Source organism: Choloepus didactylus, chromosome 13 (genome assembly GCF_015220235.1).
Source record: "Choloepus didactylus isolate mChoDid1 chromosome 13, mChoDid1.pri, whole genome shotgun sequence".
NCBI classification, from domain to species: Eukaryota; Metazoa; Chordata; class Mammalia; order Pilosa; family Megalonychidae; genus Choloepus; species Choloepus didactylus.
The window spans coordinates 14,658,417-14,678,424 of NC_051319.1; the positions used below are offsets into that span (position 1 = coordinate 14,658,417).

The 20,008-nt window shown below is 36.0% G+C and overlaps 1 protein-coding gene across 3 annotated transcripts in view; it reads right to left on the bottom strand.

Moving 5' to 3' along the window:
• The window catches only part of AP3B1 (adaptor related protein complex 3 subunit beta 1), a 405,767-nt gene that overhangs the window by 316,043 nt on the left and 69,716 nt on the right, over positions 1 to 20,008 (bottom strand). For all 3 annotated transcript variants that reach the window (XM_037800786.1, XM_037800788.1, XM_037800789.1), the window contains exon 2: positions 1,843 to 1,918. In XM_037800786.1, the coding sequence (XP_037656714.1) occupies positions 1,843 to 1,918 (76 nt within the window). The remainder of the gene's footprint in view (positions 1 to 1,842; positions 1,919 to 20,008) is intronic.

A 20,008-nucleotide genomic window follows, 5' to 3' on the forward strand; every position in this document is an offset into this window, starting at 1 on the left:
AGAATGTCAACTACCAAAGATAAGAATTCTGAAAGCATCAAGAGAAAATCAAGTCATAACATACAAGGATTCTCAATAAGACTAACTGCTGATTTCTCATCAGAAACCACAGAGGTGAGGAGGCCATGGTATGATATATTTAAGGCACTGAAAGGAAAAAATTGCCTGCCCAAAATTCTTTGTCTAGCAAAACATCCCCTCAAAAATGAGGGGAAATAAAAATACTCACAATAAGCAGAAACAGGTAACTTGTCAATAAAAGGCCTGCCTTACAAGAATTACTAAAGGGATTTCTGCAGGCTGAAAGGAAAAGATAGGAAAGAGTGACTTGGAGTAATGTGAAGAAATGAAGATTCAGAGAATAGCTACGCTACTGAAGCAAAGTCAGTATCTTTTCAAATTAGCAGGCTATAGATTTGATTGTAAAATATAAACCCCTGGGTAACCACAAAGAAAGTATTTAAAAAAATGAATAAAGAGGCAAAAATCCTCAACAAAACACTTGCAAATCTTACTCAACAGCACATTAAAAGAATTAAACATCATTATCAAATGGGTTTTATCTCAGGTATGCAAGGGTGGGTAATATAAGAAAATCAATTAATGTAATACACCACATTAACAAAGCAAAGAAAAAACCACATGATCATCTCCATTGACATGGAAAAGTCATTAGACAAAATCCAGCATCCTATCTTGAAAAAAACTATTAGAAACATAGGAAAAGAAGTAAACTTCCTCAACATGATACAGGGTATGTATGAAAAACCACAGCTAACAACATAGTCAGCGGTGAAAGACTAGAAGCTCACCCTCTAAGATCTGGAACAAGACAAGGACTCCAACTGTCACCAATGTTATTCAACCTTGTACTGGTAGTTCTAGCCAGAGCAGTTAAGCAAGAAAAAGAGAAAAAAAAAAGGCATGCAAACTCAAAAGGAAGAAGTAAAACATTTATTATTTATAGATGACATGGTACAATATATAGAAAATCCCAAAAAATCTACAACAAAGCTGCTAGAATTAATAGAAATGAACTCCACAAAGTGGTGGCATGTTCTGAAAGCTACAGGAGAAAACCAATGTGTTACGTACAAGGAAATTCCAATTAGACTGAGTGCTGATTTCTCATCGAAAACCATACAGTGGGTGGTAATACTTTAAGTGCTGAAAGAAAACAACTACCAGCCAAGAATTTTCTATCCCGCAAGACTTCATTTCAAAAACAAGGGAGAGATTAAGATACTTTCAGATGAACAAAAGCTGAGGGAATTCATCACCGCTAGACCTGCTCTATAAGCAATGCTAAAGGGAGTTCTTCAGACTGAAAGGAAAAGTTCAAAGGTTATACTGTGGTTCAAAGCAGTATAAAGAAATAAAGACCTGTAGTAAAGGTACCCATTTGGGTAATTACAAATGCCAACATTATTGTATATATTGTTCAGTATGTAACTCCACCTCTTATTTCCTAGAGGTGCATAAAAAAGTAATGAAAAATCTATGTTGCTGGAGATACAATGAACAAAGATATAAGTGGTAACAAGTTCAAAAACAGCGGTGGTGGTACAGAGGGGTATCAGAAAAGTCTAAGTGCATGCTAATGTAGTTAAGTTGGTATCAAAATAAATATGACTTATATATTTAGGATGTTACATTTTATGCATGATTGTTCTATAAACCCACAACTTCTCTAATAAAGAAGAAAATTTATAAGAATAGAAACAGTAAAAAAAGGCAAACAGAATATTTTCTCATTTGAAGATTACATTATATTAAATATATTAAATAAAATATTAATTACTTATTCATTATCCAAAAACTGTAGTGATCTATTTTACCTACCCCAACAATCCGCTTCATAGCATCCAATTTAGCAGAATCTTTGTTGCTCTCCAACATTTGCTTTAGATCCTCATTTCTATTACAAGAGAAGGAAAAAAAATCCACATTTAGAATTTTACATTAGACAGTTGTCAAAAAAACTACCATTTTAATAAAATTAGAATTAGTGATGCCCATTTTATATATTTCTCACCTAACTCTATAAAATAATATCAAAGTGCTATATTGTCATCAACACCAATAAAAGAAAAGCCTAAAAACTTCTCATTCTGAGCAAAATATCATTGCGATCACATAGTCTCCCTTCCAAATTTTCTTTGACATAACCGTCAGAAAAAAAAATAAGAACAATCCCAGACTCAGCACTAAAAAATTTCTACACGCAAAAAATGAAGTTTTTTTTCAGAGTACGTCAAGAAAGAGCCTTGCTTAGAAAAAGGCTATATGTAGACTTTTTTCTCCTTAGCCCCCAATAAGAAAAGAATATAAATATTGAGAGGAAATTCCAATGATAATCCCTAAACAAGAGAATTAAGAAAAGGCAATTTTAACATCTAAACAAGAGGGTAAGGTAATGAATCAGGGTAGTAGTTACAAGGATGAAAACATAGGATAGATTAAAGAACTACTCAGAAGTTGAAATCCATTGGATGCCATGACTGAATGTGAAGCATGAGATAGAGATGCAATAATAATGCTCTGATTCCCAGCTTAAATGGTCTAGCAGATAATGATGCTACTATACAGGAGAAATAAAGAATTAACAGGAGGAACCTAAGATGGCGGCTAGGTGAGACAGGGCAAAAAAACACCTCTTTGAAAAATACGAGATAAAAACCAGAAACTGACCCAGAATACCACTTCCAGTGATGCACCAGCTGGACAACGTCTGCTAAATCCACAGAGACTGTGAATTTGATGAAACCGGGAGTCTGCATTCTGAAACGAGTGAGTGAGCTGGATGAAAGTCCCAGGGCCATGCTGCAGTGTGGGGAAACTGCAGGTTGGCGTTTGGAGACAGACTAGTTCTTGTTAAAAAAAAAAAAAAAAAAAAAAAAAAAACAGGAGTGGCTGCAGATATGGCAGTGAGAACCGCGTAGTGAAGCACTGCAGGAGCGGGCTGTAGCCAACGCCTCAGTGTCTGGCATGGAGGATAGCCCTCCCCACTCCCGCTGCTGATTGTCCTGGGGCGAGAGGGACAGAGGGGAGAGCCAAAAGGAGAAAGAAACCGCACCTCTTGCAGCCGGCTTCCCGGCATGCTGGTGACACTCCTGCCCGGGGCTGAGCTGTGCGAAAGGCAGGGGGGGGGGTGGTGGTTGAGAAGCCCCATTCAGCCATTTTTGCACCAGGCTAGGAGCGCCCTGCACGGCCCAGCGGCCCGGGGCTTCCCTTGAGGGAAGGCGTGCACTTGTGACGTAGCACAGCCTTCCCTCTGCAGAGGTCCTGGAAGATCACAGCTATCAAGCAAAGCAAATCCCAAGAGGCCAAAAACAGAAAATCTTAAAGCATTTGCTAAAACCAGACGATATGGAGAACCCAAACCCAAACACTCAAGTCAAATGATTGGAGGAGATGCAGTACTTGGCACAATTAATCAAAGGACTACAGTCAAAGAACGAGAGCATGGCACAGGATATAAAGGACATGAAAAAGAACATGGCACAGGATATAAAGGACATAAAGAAGACCCTAGAAGAGCATAAAGAAGACATTGCAAAAGTAAATAAAAAAAAAAGAAGATCTTATGGAAATAAAAGAAACTGTTGGCCAAATTAAAAAGACTCCGGATACTCATAATACAAGATTAGAGGAAGCTGAACAACAATTCAGCGTCCTAAAAGACCACAGAACAGAAAATGAAAGAACAAAAGAACGGAGAAAAAAATAAAAAAAATCGAAATGGGTCTCAGGGATACGATAGATAAAATAAAACGTCCAAATTTAAGACTCATTGGTGTCCCAGAAGGGGAAGAGAAGGGTAAAGGTCTAGAAAGAGTATTCAAAGAAATTGTTGGGGAAAAATTCCCAAACCTTCTACACAATGTAAATACACAAAGCATAAATGCCCAGCAAACTCCAAATAAACCCACTCCAAGACATATTCTGATCAGACCGTCAAATACTGAAGAGAAGGAGCAAGTTCTGAAAGCAGCAAGAGAAAAGCAATTCACCACATACAAAGGAAACAACGTAAGACTAAGTTGTGACTACCCAGTGGCCACCATGAAGGCGAGAAGGCAGTGGCATGACATATTTAAAATTCTGAGAGAGAAAAATTTCCAACCAAGAATAGTTTATCCAGCAAAACTCTCCTTCAAATTTGAGGGAGAGCTTAAATTCTTCACAGACAAACAAATGCTGAGAGATTTTGCCAATAAAAGACCTGCCCTACTTCAGCTACTACAGACAGAGAAACAAAGAAAGGAGAGAGAGATAGAGAGAATTTTAACAGACGTATATAGAACCTTACATCCCAAATCATCAGGACACACATTTTTCTCTAGTGATCATGGATCTTTCTCCAGAATAGACCATATGTTGGAACATAAAACAAGCCTCAATAAATTAATAAAAAAAACAATTGAATATATTCAAAGCACATTCTCTGACCACAATGGAATACAAATAGGAGTCAATAATTTTTGATTTGTAACTCCACTAATTACTTCCTACAGGACCTAAAATACATAAACCCTAATGACAAATCAGTGGTTTTGGACTCAGTGTAAAATATGTAATTTTTGACAAGAACTATACAAAGGCAGGGGAATGGAGGAGTATAGGAATATAGTTTACGGGTCCTATTGAAGTTAAGTTGGTATCAAAGAAAACCAAGATTGTTAAGGATTTAAGAGGTTAAATTTAAGCCCCACAGTAAACACAAAGAAATTATCAGAGAATATGACCATAGAGATGAAAAGTAGAGTAGGGGTTCTGAGAAGTGGGGGAAGGGGCAATGGGGAGTTAAGAAATGAGTGTAGGGTTGCTGTTTGAGGTGAAGGGAAATTTCTAGTAATGGATGGTGGAAGGTGAGAGCATTACAACATTCTAAATGTGATTAATTCCCTTAATGGAATGCTAGGGATGGGATGGAATGGGAAGATTTAGGCTGTATATATGTTTCCACAATGGAAAAAAAAAAAAAATAGTCTAAATAGATGACAATTGAATTCCAAGGATGATCCTGGATGGGATCTGAGGATGGAGGACAGGAGGCTCAAAAGGACACAGTTGGGACATAAGGGGAAAAAAAACAGAAATATAGAATGCAAGCTTTGTATCAATGTTGAATTTCTTGAACTTCTTAGCTGCGCTTAATGGGATTGCATAAAAGAATGTTCTTGTTCATGGGAATTGTATATGTGAATTACAGTGTTTGTTCACAGATGTGTGCAGCTTGCTCTCATACGTTCAGAAGACAGAGCAATAGATGATGGATGACAGATAGTGAGGGAAGGAAGGAGGGAGGGAAAGAAAGAAATGGTGGTGTGACAGCATGTTAAAGTTGATGGATGGGGTATCGGGGGAGGGGGGTCAGTATGCTGTGTATGGGGTTTGTATTGCTTTTGCAACTGTTCCTGTAACTTTGAATTTATTTCAAAATAAAATTTAAAAAAAATTAACAAATGATTATGATTATGGAATTATGTAGTTTTTTTTTTTCTTTCTGTACTGTAGAATAGCCAAAAGTTAACACCTGAAATTACTGGAATTCAATTAGTCTTAGCTGTGTTTGTACTTTTATAATGGTTCTAGCCTAGTCTCAGCCATGTGTATACTTGATATTGTAATGGTAACTCCATCTCCTATTGTTTGAGGAAAGGACACTAGACTGTATCCTGAACTCCTGAATTCCTTAGACTCTGGGACACAGATTTCTGGGCCAAAAGGCCATCTGATCTCCTGCAACAAACTTTCTTTCTCTTTGAAACCAAGGTGTCATAGATTGGCTATTATGTGCATCGGACAGAGAACTCTGCATTCGTTCAGTATCACAACCAGGTAAGATAAGGAAAGGAAGCATACAGGCAGTGGGAGATCATGAATTGGGGGACTTCTAAGTAGAGAATCCCACCAAGCATTTCTTTGGGAAATTAACATGGCAGCAATAAACAAACAGGAATTCAAAAGAGAGAAACCAGAGTTAAGAAGATTTGTTAGGTATTAAGTGTAATAATCCAAGAACAAGTAATAAAGACCTAAATAAAGAAATACAGAAAGAAGAAAGAAGGGTGGTCAAATTTACAAAACAGAAATGGCAGGACTTATAGATATATGAGTTATGAGAAGGAATAAAAAAGAACCCACATGCATCAGCATGGAAGAGAACAGTACCCATGATAATATACAACATGCAACTCAATATTTTTGGAAATTGGCAAGGAGAACATAAGTCAATGAATAAAAAAACATTTAGAGATAGCATGTCCATTATAAGTGGGAAAAAGAGAAACTATAATACAGCACCCAATATGAATGAGAGTAAATATAAATTATTTCATTAGAAAAAGGATTAAAATAAAGTATGTCAAGTGAATAGGTTAGAAAAAAGATCCAATAGAAGACAAAAGAAAGATAAAATAAAAAATTAATCAGAAAAGAAACTGTACATTTTATTGATCAATAAGTCTAAGAACAAAACATATTTTTAAACAAATATTAAGATAAAACAACAACAAAAAGGACCTCTGTCCAATACTGTGTTAGGGGAGATCCAAGGCCATCCCCAGGCTCTGCAGTTCACTTGGAGGACTTTTAGGACTCAGCAAATAATCATATTCACAGCTATGATTTATTACAGCAAATGGATTCAGAGGAAAATCAGCACAGCAAGAAGACACATGGGGTGAATTCTAGAGAACACGCACAAGCTTCCAAGGGGGCTATTCCAGTGTAGTCAAACAGGACATGCTTAATTTCCTCGGCAACAAGTTATGACAACACGTGTCAAATGTTGCCAACCAAGGAAGCTCATTAGAGATTCCGTGCCCAGGGTTTTATTGGGGGCTGATCATGTAGGCAACCCCCCACACAAACCTGGCACATACCCAAACCAGACTCCCCAAAGGAAAGCAGGTATTTAGCACAAACCATAGTTTGTACAGGTTAGGCACAGTGTGCCACTCTTATCAATTAATAGTGGGAACGTTCCCGAAATCTACATTTCCAAATGCCAGCGAAGGGCCAACACTGCAAGCAGTCTTTCAAAGAACAGAAGTCAGACCTGTATGTTAACCAATAAGCAAGGTGAGAAAACATAAAAAAAAATTAGAGATTTGATGGGGAATATGACTTCAAAAAAATTAATGAAAAATACCAGATATATACTAATAAAACTTTGAAAATGATATTTAAAAACTAATTTCTCTTTTTAAAGAACATGTTTTTATTGAATTGGTAGATCAGGAAATGCTAGTCCCTGTTCATAAGTCTCAGAGCGAAACATAGTCTCTCTTTATGTTTACAGGTAAGCGGATATATGTAGGCTAGTGCTTCTGAAACCTAAAGCTTTTGAAAATAGAGATTCCCAGGCCCCAAGTACCTTGATAATGGGTAAATAATCAACTTCAAAGGCCACTGTGTCCAGACATGTTCAACACTATATCCCTAAATTTAATTAAGACATACAATGAAGGCTTAACAAAATTTGCAACTGGCATTAAATAAGAAGAGAAGGTTAATATGCTGGACTCAGCATTCATTCATTCAACCAGTATTTACTGAGGTTCTACTTTGTGGCAAGAACTAAGCTAGACATATTGCTTGCCTTCATGGAAGTTATATGGATGAAACAATCAAAATATTCAAAGATGTAATGTCCATTTTTGTATAACCGAAGAAAGCCTGAATATAATCAAATGTTCCAGTGGGAAACAGTAAAATAAATTAAGATACAACCATTTAATGAATATTACATAGCTATTAAAAGTTTTGCTTAAGAGTATGGGACGAGTATATGACAATAATGAAAGTAAAAATATTTATGAAAAATGCAAACTAAATAGGCAGAAAACAAAACTATATACATCATCTGATTTAAACTACATTGAAGCATTTATATCCTTAGAAAAAATAAGAAATTCACTTTAAAATATTCCATAAGATTAACACTTTTCCCCTATGTGGCAGAATGTAAGTAACTGCAATTTTCATACATTTCTCTGATTTATCTAAAACTTCATACAGTTAGTACTTTAGTTTTACAACAATTAAAAATAACCAATAAAACAGTATCTTGATAGCTAGAAAGATACGACTTCCAAAATGAGGATAAATGTAAAATTCTAAATGAAAGATCAATTGTAGACATGTCATGGTGGCTTCCCCAGCATCTATTTCTGCTTTCTTCCTTCCATTTAGCAAGCCATGTGTTTCTGAGAAAGCTGACTGCAGCCCTTGTTCCAGGCTTAAAACACTCAATCTAAACAAAGTCAATCAGTATATCCCATCTCCTCAGCTACAGTGTCTGGTATACTAAATTGTACTTTTATGAAAAGTATTTCCATGCTGGAACTGAAAAGATGAAGCACATAGGTCCAGGAGTTGCTAAAAGTCATCCTGGGACCCAAAGGAAGTTAAGTTATCAAAAATGGAGGCACTATTAAGGACATGGATCCATGATATGACAGGGAGAAAAAAGTCCTGGTCATATCACTGACGTGCCACCTAAAGCAAGCCTTAAATTTGAACTTTCAGGTTATGCAAGAAAATAAAATGAAATTTTATTTAAGCCTGTGTAAGTTGGGTTTTCTTTCACTTGCAATCAAAAGACTGTGTACTAATAAAGGAATCAAAATCAAATGCAAAGTTCAGAATAATAAAAACTTTGATTAATTCAAGTTCTTGAGATTTAGTTGACAACAAAAATCAATATTTACCAACAACAATATAACTACCACACACACGCAAAAAAAGGCTGTCAGTCCTTCTCAAATTCTTCCAAAAAAGAGAACAGGAATGAACACTTTGTAATTCATTCTATGAGACTATGTTATCCTATAACAAAGCCAGACAAAGACAACAAGAAAACTACAGACTAATATCCTATATAAGTACAGATGTAAAAATCTTCAACAAAATACTAGCAAACTGAATCCAACAGCTTATTAAAAGGTTTATACACCACGACCTACTGGGATTTATCCAAGGAAAGCAAGGGTAGATCAACATATGAAAAATCAACCAATTTAAGACCCCACATTAATAGAGCACACGGGGGAAAACACATGAACATCTCAATTGACTCAGAAAAAACATTTGACAAAATCCAATGCCTCTTCATGATAAAAGCACTCAGCAAACTGGGCATAAAACGGAACATCCTTAACATGATAAAGGGCATATATTACAAACCCAACAGCAAGCATCATTCTCAACAGTGAAAGACTGAACGCTTTCCCCCTAAGATCAGGAACAAGACAAGGATGCCTGCTTTCACCACTACTATTCAACATTGAATTGGAAGTCCTAACCAGAGAAATTAGGCAAGAAAAAGAAATAAAAGGCATCCAAATTAAAAAGGAAGACGTAAACATTCCATATTTGCAGATGGCATGATTCTATTTCCAAAAACAACTCAAAAGTTCACACTCACACAGACAAAAAACTGACCAAAATTCCAATGGCCTTTTTTGCAGAAATGGAAAAGCCAAACCTCAAATTCATGTGGAATTGCAGGAGACCATAAATAGCCTAAAAAATCTTGAAAAAGAACAAAGTTGGAGGACTCATACTTCCTGATTTCAAAACTTACCACAAAAATTACAGTAATAAAAATAGTACAGTAAGCATACAGACCAATGGGATAGAATTGAGATTCCAGAAATAAACCCATACATCCATAACCAACTGATTTTCGACAAGAGTGCCAAGCCTATTCACTAGGGAAAGAATAGTCTCTTCAACAAATAGTGCTGGGATACCTGGGTATTCACATGCAAAAGAATGAAGGTGGACCCTTACCTTATCACCTATACAAAAATTAACTCAAAATTAATCTATGATCTACATTGAAGAACTAAACCCATAAAACTCTTGGAAGAAAATATAGAAGTAAATAACCATAACTTTGGATTTGGCAATGAATGGTTATAACAAACAAAACAGAAAACAAAAAAATGTTGCCAAGGGTGTGGAGAAACTGGATCCCTCATACATTGCTCATGGGAATGAATGTACAATGATTCTGTCACTGTGAAATACAGTTTGGTAGCTCCTCAGTGACATGGAACTGACCCAACAATCCCACTCCTAGGTATATACCCAAAAGATCCGAAAACAGGGACTCCAACAAATACATGTATGGGCATGTTCAGAGAAGCACTATTCACAAGGGTCAAAAGGTGGAAACAGCCCAAATATCCATCAATGGCTAAATGAATAAACAAATTGTGGTATATACTACACTGAAACATTAGTCATAGAAAGGAACAAAATACAAACATATGCTATAATGATGTGAATGAGCCTTGAAAATACTGTGTTAAGTGAAAGAGGTCTGACACAAAAGATAATATTTTGTATGATTTCATTTATATGAAATATCCAGAATAGGTAAATCCATAGAGACAGAACGCACACTTGGGACTGCCAGGATCTGGATGGAGGGGAGAATAGGATGTAACTGCTTAATATTTAGGGGGTATCCTTTTGGGATGATACAAATATTTAGGAACTAGATAGATATGGTGGTTGTACAATACTGTTGATCTAGCTAGGATTTTATAGCTTCCAGATTAAGTTACTGGTGTTTCCCCTCCTCATACACCAGAAATAAAGAATAAACCAAAAAGTTATATTTTAGAACAAATAAAAGCTTTCCATACTATTTCATCACTTTATATTTTTATCAAGAACTGTGAAGAGTCTGGGGTTTTATCCTACTGCAAGCTAACAAATGAACCTGCTACAGTTTCATGGATGCTGACAGAAAACACAAGATTCCTAGGTCAGACACAAAGGACTTTATTACTCATGGCACAAGAGACAGCATGAGCTTCACGTTCACGTCAGTTCCCTTCTCCTACAAATCCTAAAGGGGTGATGTGGAGGTGGGCCCAGGTTGATGCTACACACAGTGAGAATGTGTCACAGCTAAGGAACTCCAATCTAACAAACCTGCCCAATGGTTGCAGGAGAGGGAGACATCTCTTTTCCAAGGCTATTTGCTCTACAACATCCTTAAAAGATAATCCACAACAAAAGCTGTCAATGCCTTTGCTCAGAAGAGCTGCAGAAATGAGAGACACATGGAAAATTATCTTCCAACAGTTTCTTTTGCCCATGACTAACCATCAATTCTTCAAATGAATTCTCTTCCATAAACTCACAAATTCCTGCTGTAGTTAAAGAAGCTTTATAAATTACAATCTCTAGCCATTTTTCCTTATACAAGGCAGAACAATTTTTTACAACAGTTATACAGCCAGGCAAAGAGTTCTTAGACAAAACCAAAAGCATAATCTGTAACATGAAAAATTAATAAATTGGACCTCATCAAAAATAAAAACTTTTGCTCTGTGAAAGACTGTAGAGAAGATGAAAAGACAATTTACAGACTAGGAAAAAGTATTTGCAACCATGTATCTGATGAAGGACTAGTATCTAGAATGTAAAAAGAACTCTTAAAACAAGAAGATAAAAAGACAATTTACAGACTGGGAGAAAATATTTGCTACCATATACCTGACAAAGGATGAGTATCTAGAATACAAAAAGAACTCTTAAAACAACAAGAAAAGAAACAATTCAATTAGAAAATGGGCAATAGACACCCAAAAATACTTCACTGAAGAGTATAGACAGATGGCAAATAAAATAGTGGCAACACCAAATGTTGGCAAGACGTAGAGAAACTAGATCACTCTATATTGCTTGTGGGAATGTAAAATGGTACAGCCACTGTAAAAGACAATTTGGAAGTTTCTTGTAAAACTAAATGTAATTACCACAGGACCCAGGAATTGCATTTTTGGGCATTTATTCCAGAGAAATGTAAATTTACTCTCACACAAAAAACTTGTACACATATATTCATGGCAGCTTTATTCATAAAAGCCAAAAACTGGAACAAGCAGATGTCCTTGAATAGGTGAATTCCAAACCACAGAATACCACTTAGCAATGAAAAGAAACAATTGATACATGCAACAACTTGAATGAATCTCCAAAGACTTACACTGAATGAAAAAAGTCAATCCTAAAAGGTTACACATGCTGTATGATTTCATTTAGATAATATTCTAGAAATGACAAAATTATGGAAACGGAGAAGAGATTAGTGGTTGTCAGGGGTTAAGGACAAGGGAAAGGTGAGGTAGATATAAAAAGGCAACACAATGGATCCTTGTGGTGATAGAACTGTTCCGTATCTTGACTGCAAGGCTGGACACATGAAGGAAAAGGTGTCATAAAACTTCAGAGAACTAATTATACATGCACGTGCACACACAGACAAGTAAGTAGAATTGGAGAAATCTGAACAAGACTGGTAGATTCTATCAACGACAACATCTTACTTGTGACACTGTATTATAGTTTTGCTATACATTATCACTGAGGTAAACTGGCTAAAGGGTACACAGGATCACTATCTGTATATTCCTTACAACTACATATGAATCTGTAATTATCTCAAAATTAAGTTTAATTTTAAAAACCAGTAATATAACAATTACAACTCAAGTTGAAAACAAGTCAATGAAAGAATGTCAAAAGATTGGAAAACAAACCTGACAAAAAAAAGATGTAAGAATGACCAATAAGCATGTGACTCAAGATCATTAATCATCAGGGAAATGCAAATTAAAAGAGATACCATTACACATCCATTAGAACAGCTGAAATTTAAAAGATTGACAATAATATTGTTGGCAAGGATATGGATTAAACAGAAATCCTACCCACTGCTGGTGAAATGTAAAATGATACAACCATTTTGGAAAACAGGGAATTTCTTACAAAGTTAAATACCCATCTACCATATGACCCAGCCATTCCACCCCCAGGAGAAATAAAAACATATTTCCGCATAATGACTTTCATACAAAGGTTCATAGCAGGCTTAGTCATAAAAGCAAAAAACTAGCAACAATCCAGATGCCCATCAGCAAAACATAATTTCTCTATACACTGGAATACTATTAGCAATGAAGAAGAGTTAATTACTGATACATGAAACAACTTGTTGAATTCTTAAAATCATGTGGAATAAAAAAAGCCAGACACAGAAGACCATGACTTAATTCATATAAAATTCTAAAAATGCGAACTGCTGAATTCTAGAAAATGTCACTAATCTGAAGTGATAGAAAGCAGATCAACGGTTTCCTGGGAACACCAGATAGAGGAAGAAATAGTTGAATGGACAAAAGGAAATTTCTCAACAATGATAGAAATGTTCTGTATCTTCTTAACTGTGGTGGTGGTTCCACAGGTGTACACATCTGGCAAAACTCACCTAAGTACTCTTTAAACGGACAGTTTGTTGTACGTGACTTATACTTCAATAAAGTTGACATTAAGAAGTTTTATAGTATTTTATTCACACGTGTGAATAAGACATTTAGTCCCAGAGGATGCTTCAAAATACATCTATTTCTGAAAGAATACATTGTTAAACATCAGATAAATCACCATTTTACATACTTTAAAATTAGTATTATATTTAAACTTCATGCTTACTCAAGAATTTAAACTACTGAATCTTATTTTAGCTACATCAAAGGAAAAAAGCCTCTTAAATGTAAGAAAACTGACAGGAAACTGGACTTGTAGTTTTACAAATTGTAATTAACTGCTTGCAATAATTAGTAGCTTACAATCAGCAATCTTTCATGATTTCTACAACAAACTCCATAGAAGGTAATAAAGAAAATGGACTCCGCATGCAACATGACCCAATCACCCTCCAAAAAAGTATCAGAAGCCCTTTCATCTCTGCTGAAGCTTAAAAGTAGGTAAGAAGAGCTTCAACTACTCCAGTAGATAGATTTAACAAAAATTCTCACTTTAGTTTTATGCATATAGATCAACTTTAGGCAGCAAGCACTCATGAAGAATGAATGACCAATCAATGTTAAAAACTATCATCACAGTAAAAAATAAACGAATAAAAGTTAAGCACATTCTTTCCAAGAAGAGTAGAGGCAATGAAATTTATTGTGAAAAAAATTACTCTAATTTTCCAAATAGCTCATAAAATTAAGCAAAATTTAACCACTAGTGGCAGACAGAAAAAAATAAATACTAAAACACCTACTTTTCTCTACTTAAAAAATACAGCTAGAAAATACATAAATAGCAGAAAGGGCAAAATATTAAAAAACTATCTGAGATTACACAAGTATCAACTATTAAAATACTATAAATGTTCACCCTACTGAATTTAGAATTCCTTATTAAAATCTTTAAGATTCTTTCACACTGCAGAGATAACTGAAGAGGGGGAAAATTAATAGAACCAACTGAAGAGGGGGAAAATTAATGGAACCACACATACATGTTTTTTTTCTTTCTACTTTTTGTTATTTTCCTATTTTACTTAATGACCATGTGTACTTCCATAATAGAAAAACCTAAAACCTAAAGTAAACAAAACAAAATTTATGGGGAGTAAAGAAGGAGAAAAAAACTGAAGTAATTAGGTAAAAACTAAATAGGAAAGAAATGTGATCAAACATTTTCCAAAAAAGGAAAATTCATTTTCTCTTGCCTGTTCCCTATTTTCCAACCAAGAACTTCCACTGTTTTCCTCCAACAATGTTATGTGGAGCAAGAACTGAACAATGAAGAATGAAGTATAAATTTTTAGGGCATCCCAACCTTTAACCTTGGGCTTAATCTTATTCATGGATACAGTGGAAACTTGGTTTGCTCCCCTCAAGCCCAAGATGCCCGAGTCTCTTTTCCAACACCTTTAGGTCCTGACCCTCTCTCTCAAACTAAAAACAAGAAAACAGGAACCCAATATTAAAGTCAAAGGTTCTGCTTTTCATGTTTAACAGAAAAGCTAGTCTCTGACAACCAAATTTAGTATCTTTGGTGTTAAGACAAGCATAGAGTTAGTCTTTTGGGATTCACACTAGAGACAAGAAAAATCCTAGGCACTGTAGCAACCTGATGTAATATTCAGCTTCTCACGTAATTGCTATAAACACCTATTGAAAATTCTGATATAAATTATATATTCATCCCCAATTTCCTCTTTGGTTGTCACTAAAACAAAAAGATTTGGAAGATGTAGTACCATAGCACCTAGCATACTCTGAAAATATATCCATTTCCATTGAGACATTTTAGGTCTAACTCCTTCATTATGTGGAACCAAATATGACATCAATCTTAGAAATTAAAAACTTTTTGCCAAACATTAAACTATTTAAGTCAAAATATGTTGAATTAGCAACATTTTCACTGAATATTTGATAAAAACCAATACTAGTCTGAAATACATAATTTTTATTTAGCTAGTTTCCTGTAGCTTTCTAGGTTTGAGTATTAATATACTAACTTTATTTTTACATAAGTGACATCTTGTGGTGTTAAATGGTATAACTTTTCTTTCACGTTCAAAATATTTCCCTGCTTTTATAATTTCAAGAACAGAGAAAAATATAAAACTGAAAGGTTAAAGAAAATCTTATTATTACCATAAACTCACTAAGAATAAAGTAGCAATATAGTTGAAAAGCCGAAGTTTACCAATTACATATAAGAACTTGGAAGGCATAAGTGTTTTTATACAGTATAAATTACCTCAAACTTTTATTACAGAACCATGAGGAGATACTTTAAAGAAACTGAGAGAAAGCATATTCAGAAACTTGAAGGAGAAATGGCAGTGCAATTTTATGTATACCAAATCTAACAACAAATTGGGATTTTTTATTTTATATGCTTTCTTTCATTTCATTTTTCTAGTAATCTTGTTTTTTATTGTATTTTAAAGATGTGCATCTACCTACGATGGACTGGAAATTTTAATAAAACAAAATTTATATACCATAGGAAGCAACATCTGAAACTTAAGTCCAGGAAGGAAAGACTGGGGAATCTGCAAGGAATAGCGATTTCCAATTGGAGGTACTTTCCAAAGGGATGTATCAAAATCTTCAGGGAGAGGAAGACTGGTCCTTTTTCAAGCCTGCCAAAAACTTCTAAAATATGGACACCTCTTCATGCTTTGAGAACAATTCAAATGAAAAATGTTGCTATTGCTAGTGATGTGCTGCACATGTGATAGGGTACGTAGGGAAAAAAGAAGACAACCAGAGCCACAATTTACTTTTTTTCTAGTGCTACAGTCAAGAGAACTAGCCTGTATCAGTTCATATGCACAATGTTCATTGACTGTGTTCAGTTAGGAGCTATACTTCCCATCATGTATGACTCTCAGAGCTTTGTATAGTTTTTGTAAAAAGTGTTCACCTAATTAATATAAGAGTAAGACCAAATAAAGAAAGGAAGATCTGAACAAAGATTTGAAAGTAAGGGAGTTAGCCATGCAAATTTCTGGGGGAAGAGCACACCAGACATGAGTCAATATAAGGAGGTAAATATAGCTGAAGAGGAGTGAGTATGGGAATCAAAGGGATAGTGGGGGGCCAGATTGTGTAGAAACTTGTAAATAATACTAAAGGCTTTGTGTTTATCATGAATAAGGAACCACTGGAAGGTTGTGAGTAGAGAGCCAGGATCATACTACTGCTATGTTCAGAAGACAGTGGTAGGGACGAATGGCTCTCTCTCAGGGCTGTGGCATGTAACAGACTAAATCAGCCACAGAAAAAGAACAATAAAAAGCTGGAAGGATACATTAACATGTTAAAGACCCTGGAGATCAACCAATGCCAGCAGGACATGAGGGTCCATGGTCCTTGAAAAAAGGGAGGTACAAAAAGCTCTTCATGCATATTAGCTTTTTCCCTAAGTCCATTTCCCAAACTGCCATATAGGAGCCCCATGACAGCTTCCAAAATACTGGAGCTTAAAGGGCAAAACCACAGAGGAAGAAATCAGTATAAAGGAGCACCAAAATTGTGTACAAACTCCTTTCAAGGAGATGATTATACTTTCACAGGGCAAAATTCCATGAATACCAGAAGAAAATTAGCAGCTGGGAGGTTAAAGAGTTGAGGAGAGATTTCAACAACCACATACTGCTGAAGACAGAAGCTGGAGTTCAAGCCTATTTTAAGTAGAAGGGTAAGGTTAAATACCCTGGATTTCAGTTAAGACCACAGAAAGGGCTAAAAATGAGGAGTAAAGACAATCACTCTTGAAGTATGAGAAAAACTGAAATAAGCCCTAAAAATCCACAAATTGAGCTTCAATAGGATCAAAGTGATCTCCTGATACTCTATCTGCCTGTCAGAAGAAAAAGTTAAACCTCTTTAGAAGATTATCATACAGAGCTTCCTAAACATTTTATCCCAAATACACATCTGAACAAAATTTACATAATGTGCTAAAAACAGGAACAAATAACAAAGAAAAAATGAAGGAAGGAGGAATGGAAGGAGGAAGGGAAGGAAGAAAGGAGGAAGAAAAGTACAATAGGATACACCCACAGGTGATTCAGAAACTAGTTGTCAGACAGACACATTAAAATAATTACAACTATTATGGTCAGGAAAATATAGAAAAAAGATGGACAAAATGGGTGAAAAGATACAGAATTTCAGCAAAGTAGAATCTATGCAAAATAATCAAATGAACATTCAGAACTGAAAAATATATTATCTGAAATGAAGAACTCATTGGATAGGTTTAATAGTAGATAGGAAATAGCTGAAGACAGGATTACTGAACTTGAAGGCAGGTCAAGTGAAAGTACACAAACAGAAACACAGAAATAAAAGAATGGAAAACACACAATTGAGCATCACACACATGTGAAATATAGTCAAAATATCTAACACATCTGTAATTAGAGTCCTGAGGAGAAAGTGTGACAGAAGCAATATTTCAAGGGATAATAGGAAGAAGGAAGTGGGGCAAGATGGCAGAGTAGTGAGGTGTGGGTTTTAATTACTCCTCTGGGACAGCTAGTAGATAGCCAGGAACTGTATGGAACAGCCACTTCAGGGAAATCTGTGATCAGACACGCATCCTACAACAGTCTGAATGGGTGAAGCAGCTGAGATCACAGCGAAACCTGTAAGTTTCAGAGGCCAGGGGTCTGGCGCCCCTCCCCACCAGGTACAGCAGACTATCTTGTAGCTGGCTTCCCAAGGGAGGAAACAGAGAGCGAGGCTCAACCCGGCCCCAGTTGCAGAATTGATTAACAAACTTGGACTGCTGAATAAAAGCCCCAACCACAGATAAACTGAGACTAAACACAGGAGAATCTAGGAGCAATCAGCCTGGCAGAGAGGAGACAAGGCTAGCAAAAAACAAACAAAACAAAACAACAACAGACTTTTAGGAGTTGGGGGTGTTCAGAATACAGAGAAGGGCTGGACTCCAACCAAAAGGGCACATATGCAAATCCGGGAGGCTGAGACCCTGCTCTGAAAAGCCAGTTTTTCTGGTTTCTTGTTTCCTCTTCTCTTGCTCTCCAACTCCTTATCTTTTTGCATTTCAATAGCCCATCAGAGCTCCTGTCTCAACACTGCACCCCCTGCAAGGGCAGAATTAAAGTTGTCTCAGAGGAACTATTCAGTAGGAAGGGATAATAGACTAAAGGGCTTATCTTTAAATAGTCTCTACTGGGTCTGACAAAACTTGGGGGCTGAGGAAAAGTCTTTCTTTTTCTTTTCACTTTTTTTTCTTCTTTTTTTTGAAATAACTATTCTAAGTAGCCTATTACAGAAAGCCTCACAGATTTGCAATTGGACACTGGACCCACGCAAAAGCAGAGCTAAGACAGCTCTGAGAGACAGAGCAATGAGTCTAGTGGGGGAGACAATTCCCCAAAGGGCATAACTTCCCCAAGAAAAGGGGAAGGCAGGGCCCAGCTCAGGTGGCCAGCCCTCCATCAGAGAACACAATTCCCAGGGGCTGGAAAACAGAAACCAGCTTGAGTCAGACAAGCCCTCGACAGAGACAAGGTCTAGGGACAATTAAAGGCACCTTGACACCACATCACACTGACAAGCACCACCTTCTGGACAGGATAGGAAAAGCACAGAGTCTAGAGGATCCACAGGGGGATCTGACAACCTGTAGATTCTTATTCTCAGGGAAACTCTATACCCTCCCTCCAGACACGGGCCTGAAAGGACTGGGAAAATCTGACTGGAGTCAATCATATCTGAGGAGACTCTCTCACAAAAAAGTTACAAAGAGCTGGAGTAAGAACCAAAAAAACGAGAAGTGAAAAATTCTGATCAACCAAACAGAAGTTACAGTAGAGGTCTAGAATAAGTTGAACTGTACAACCAGAAAACCCTAGGAAAAATAAAGTCTAGAATAAGTTGAACTCTACAACAAGAAAACCCTAGTTAAAAGAGTGAAAACAAGCTCTAGAATAAAGTAATTAAGAAAACCAGATGCCTAGACAGCTTAAGATAACAAGTCACATTAGGAAACATGAAATATGGACGAAACAAGGAATGAACTGACACTTCAACTGAGATACAGGAATTGAAACAACTAATTAATAACCAAACAGATCTCCTAAATCAATTCAAAAATCTAGTCAAAAATCAAATCAATGAGCTAAGGGAAGATAAGGCAAAAGAAAAGAAAGATAGAAAATAAACATAGGGCAAACATAAGGAGGAACTCAAAAGTATGAAAAAGGAAATGGAAGAACTTATGGGAATGAAAGGCTCAAAAGAAGAGATGATAAACACAATGAAGATTTAAAACAGCAGATTTGAAGAGGAAGAATAAAGAATAAGTGAACTAGAATATAAATCATCTGAAAGCCTATACATAAAGGAACAGATAGGGAAAAAAATGGAAAAATACGAGCAGGGTCTTAAGGAACTAAATGACAACATGAAGTGCATGAATATACGTGTTATGGGTGTCCAAGAAGGAGAAGAGAAGGGAAAGGGGGCAGAAACAATAATAGAAGAAATAATCATTGTTAATTTCCCAACTCTGATGAAAAACATAAAATTACAGATTCAAAATGTGCAGCGTACCCCAAACAGAATAGACCCCAATACACCTACTCCAAGACACTTACTGATCAGACTGTCCAATGTCAAAGACA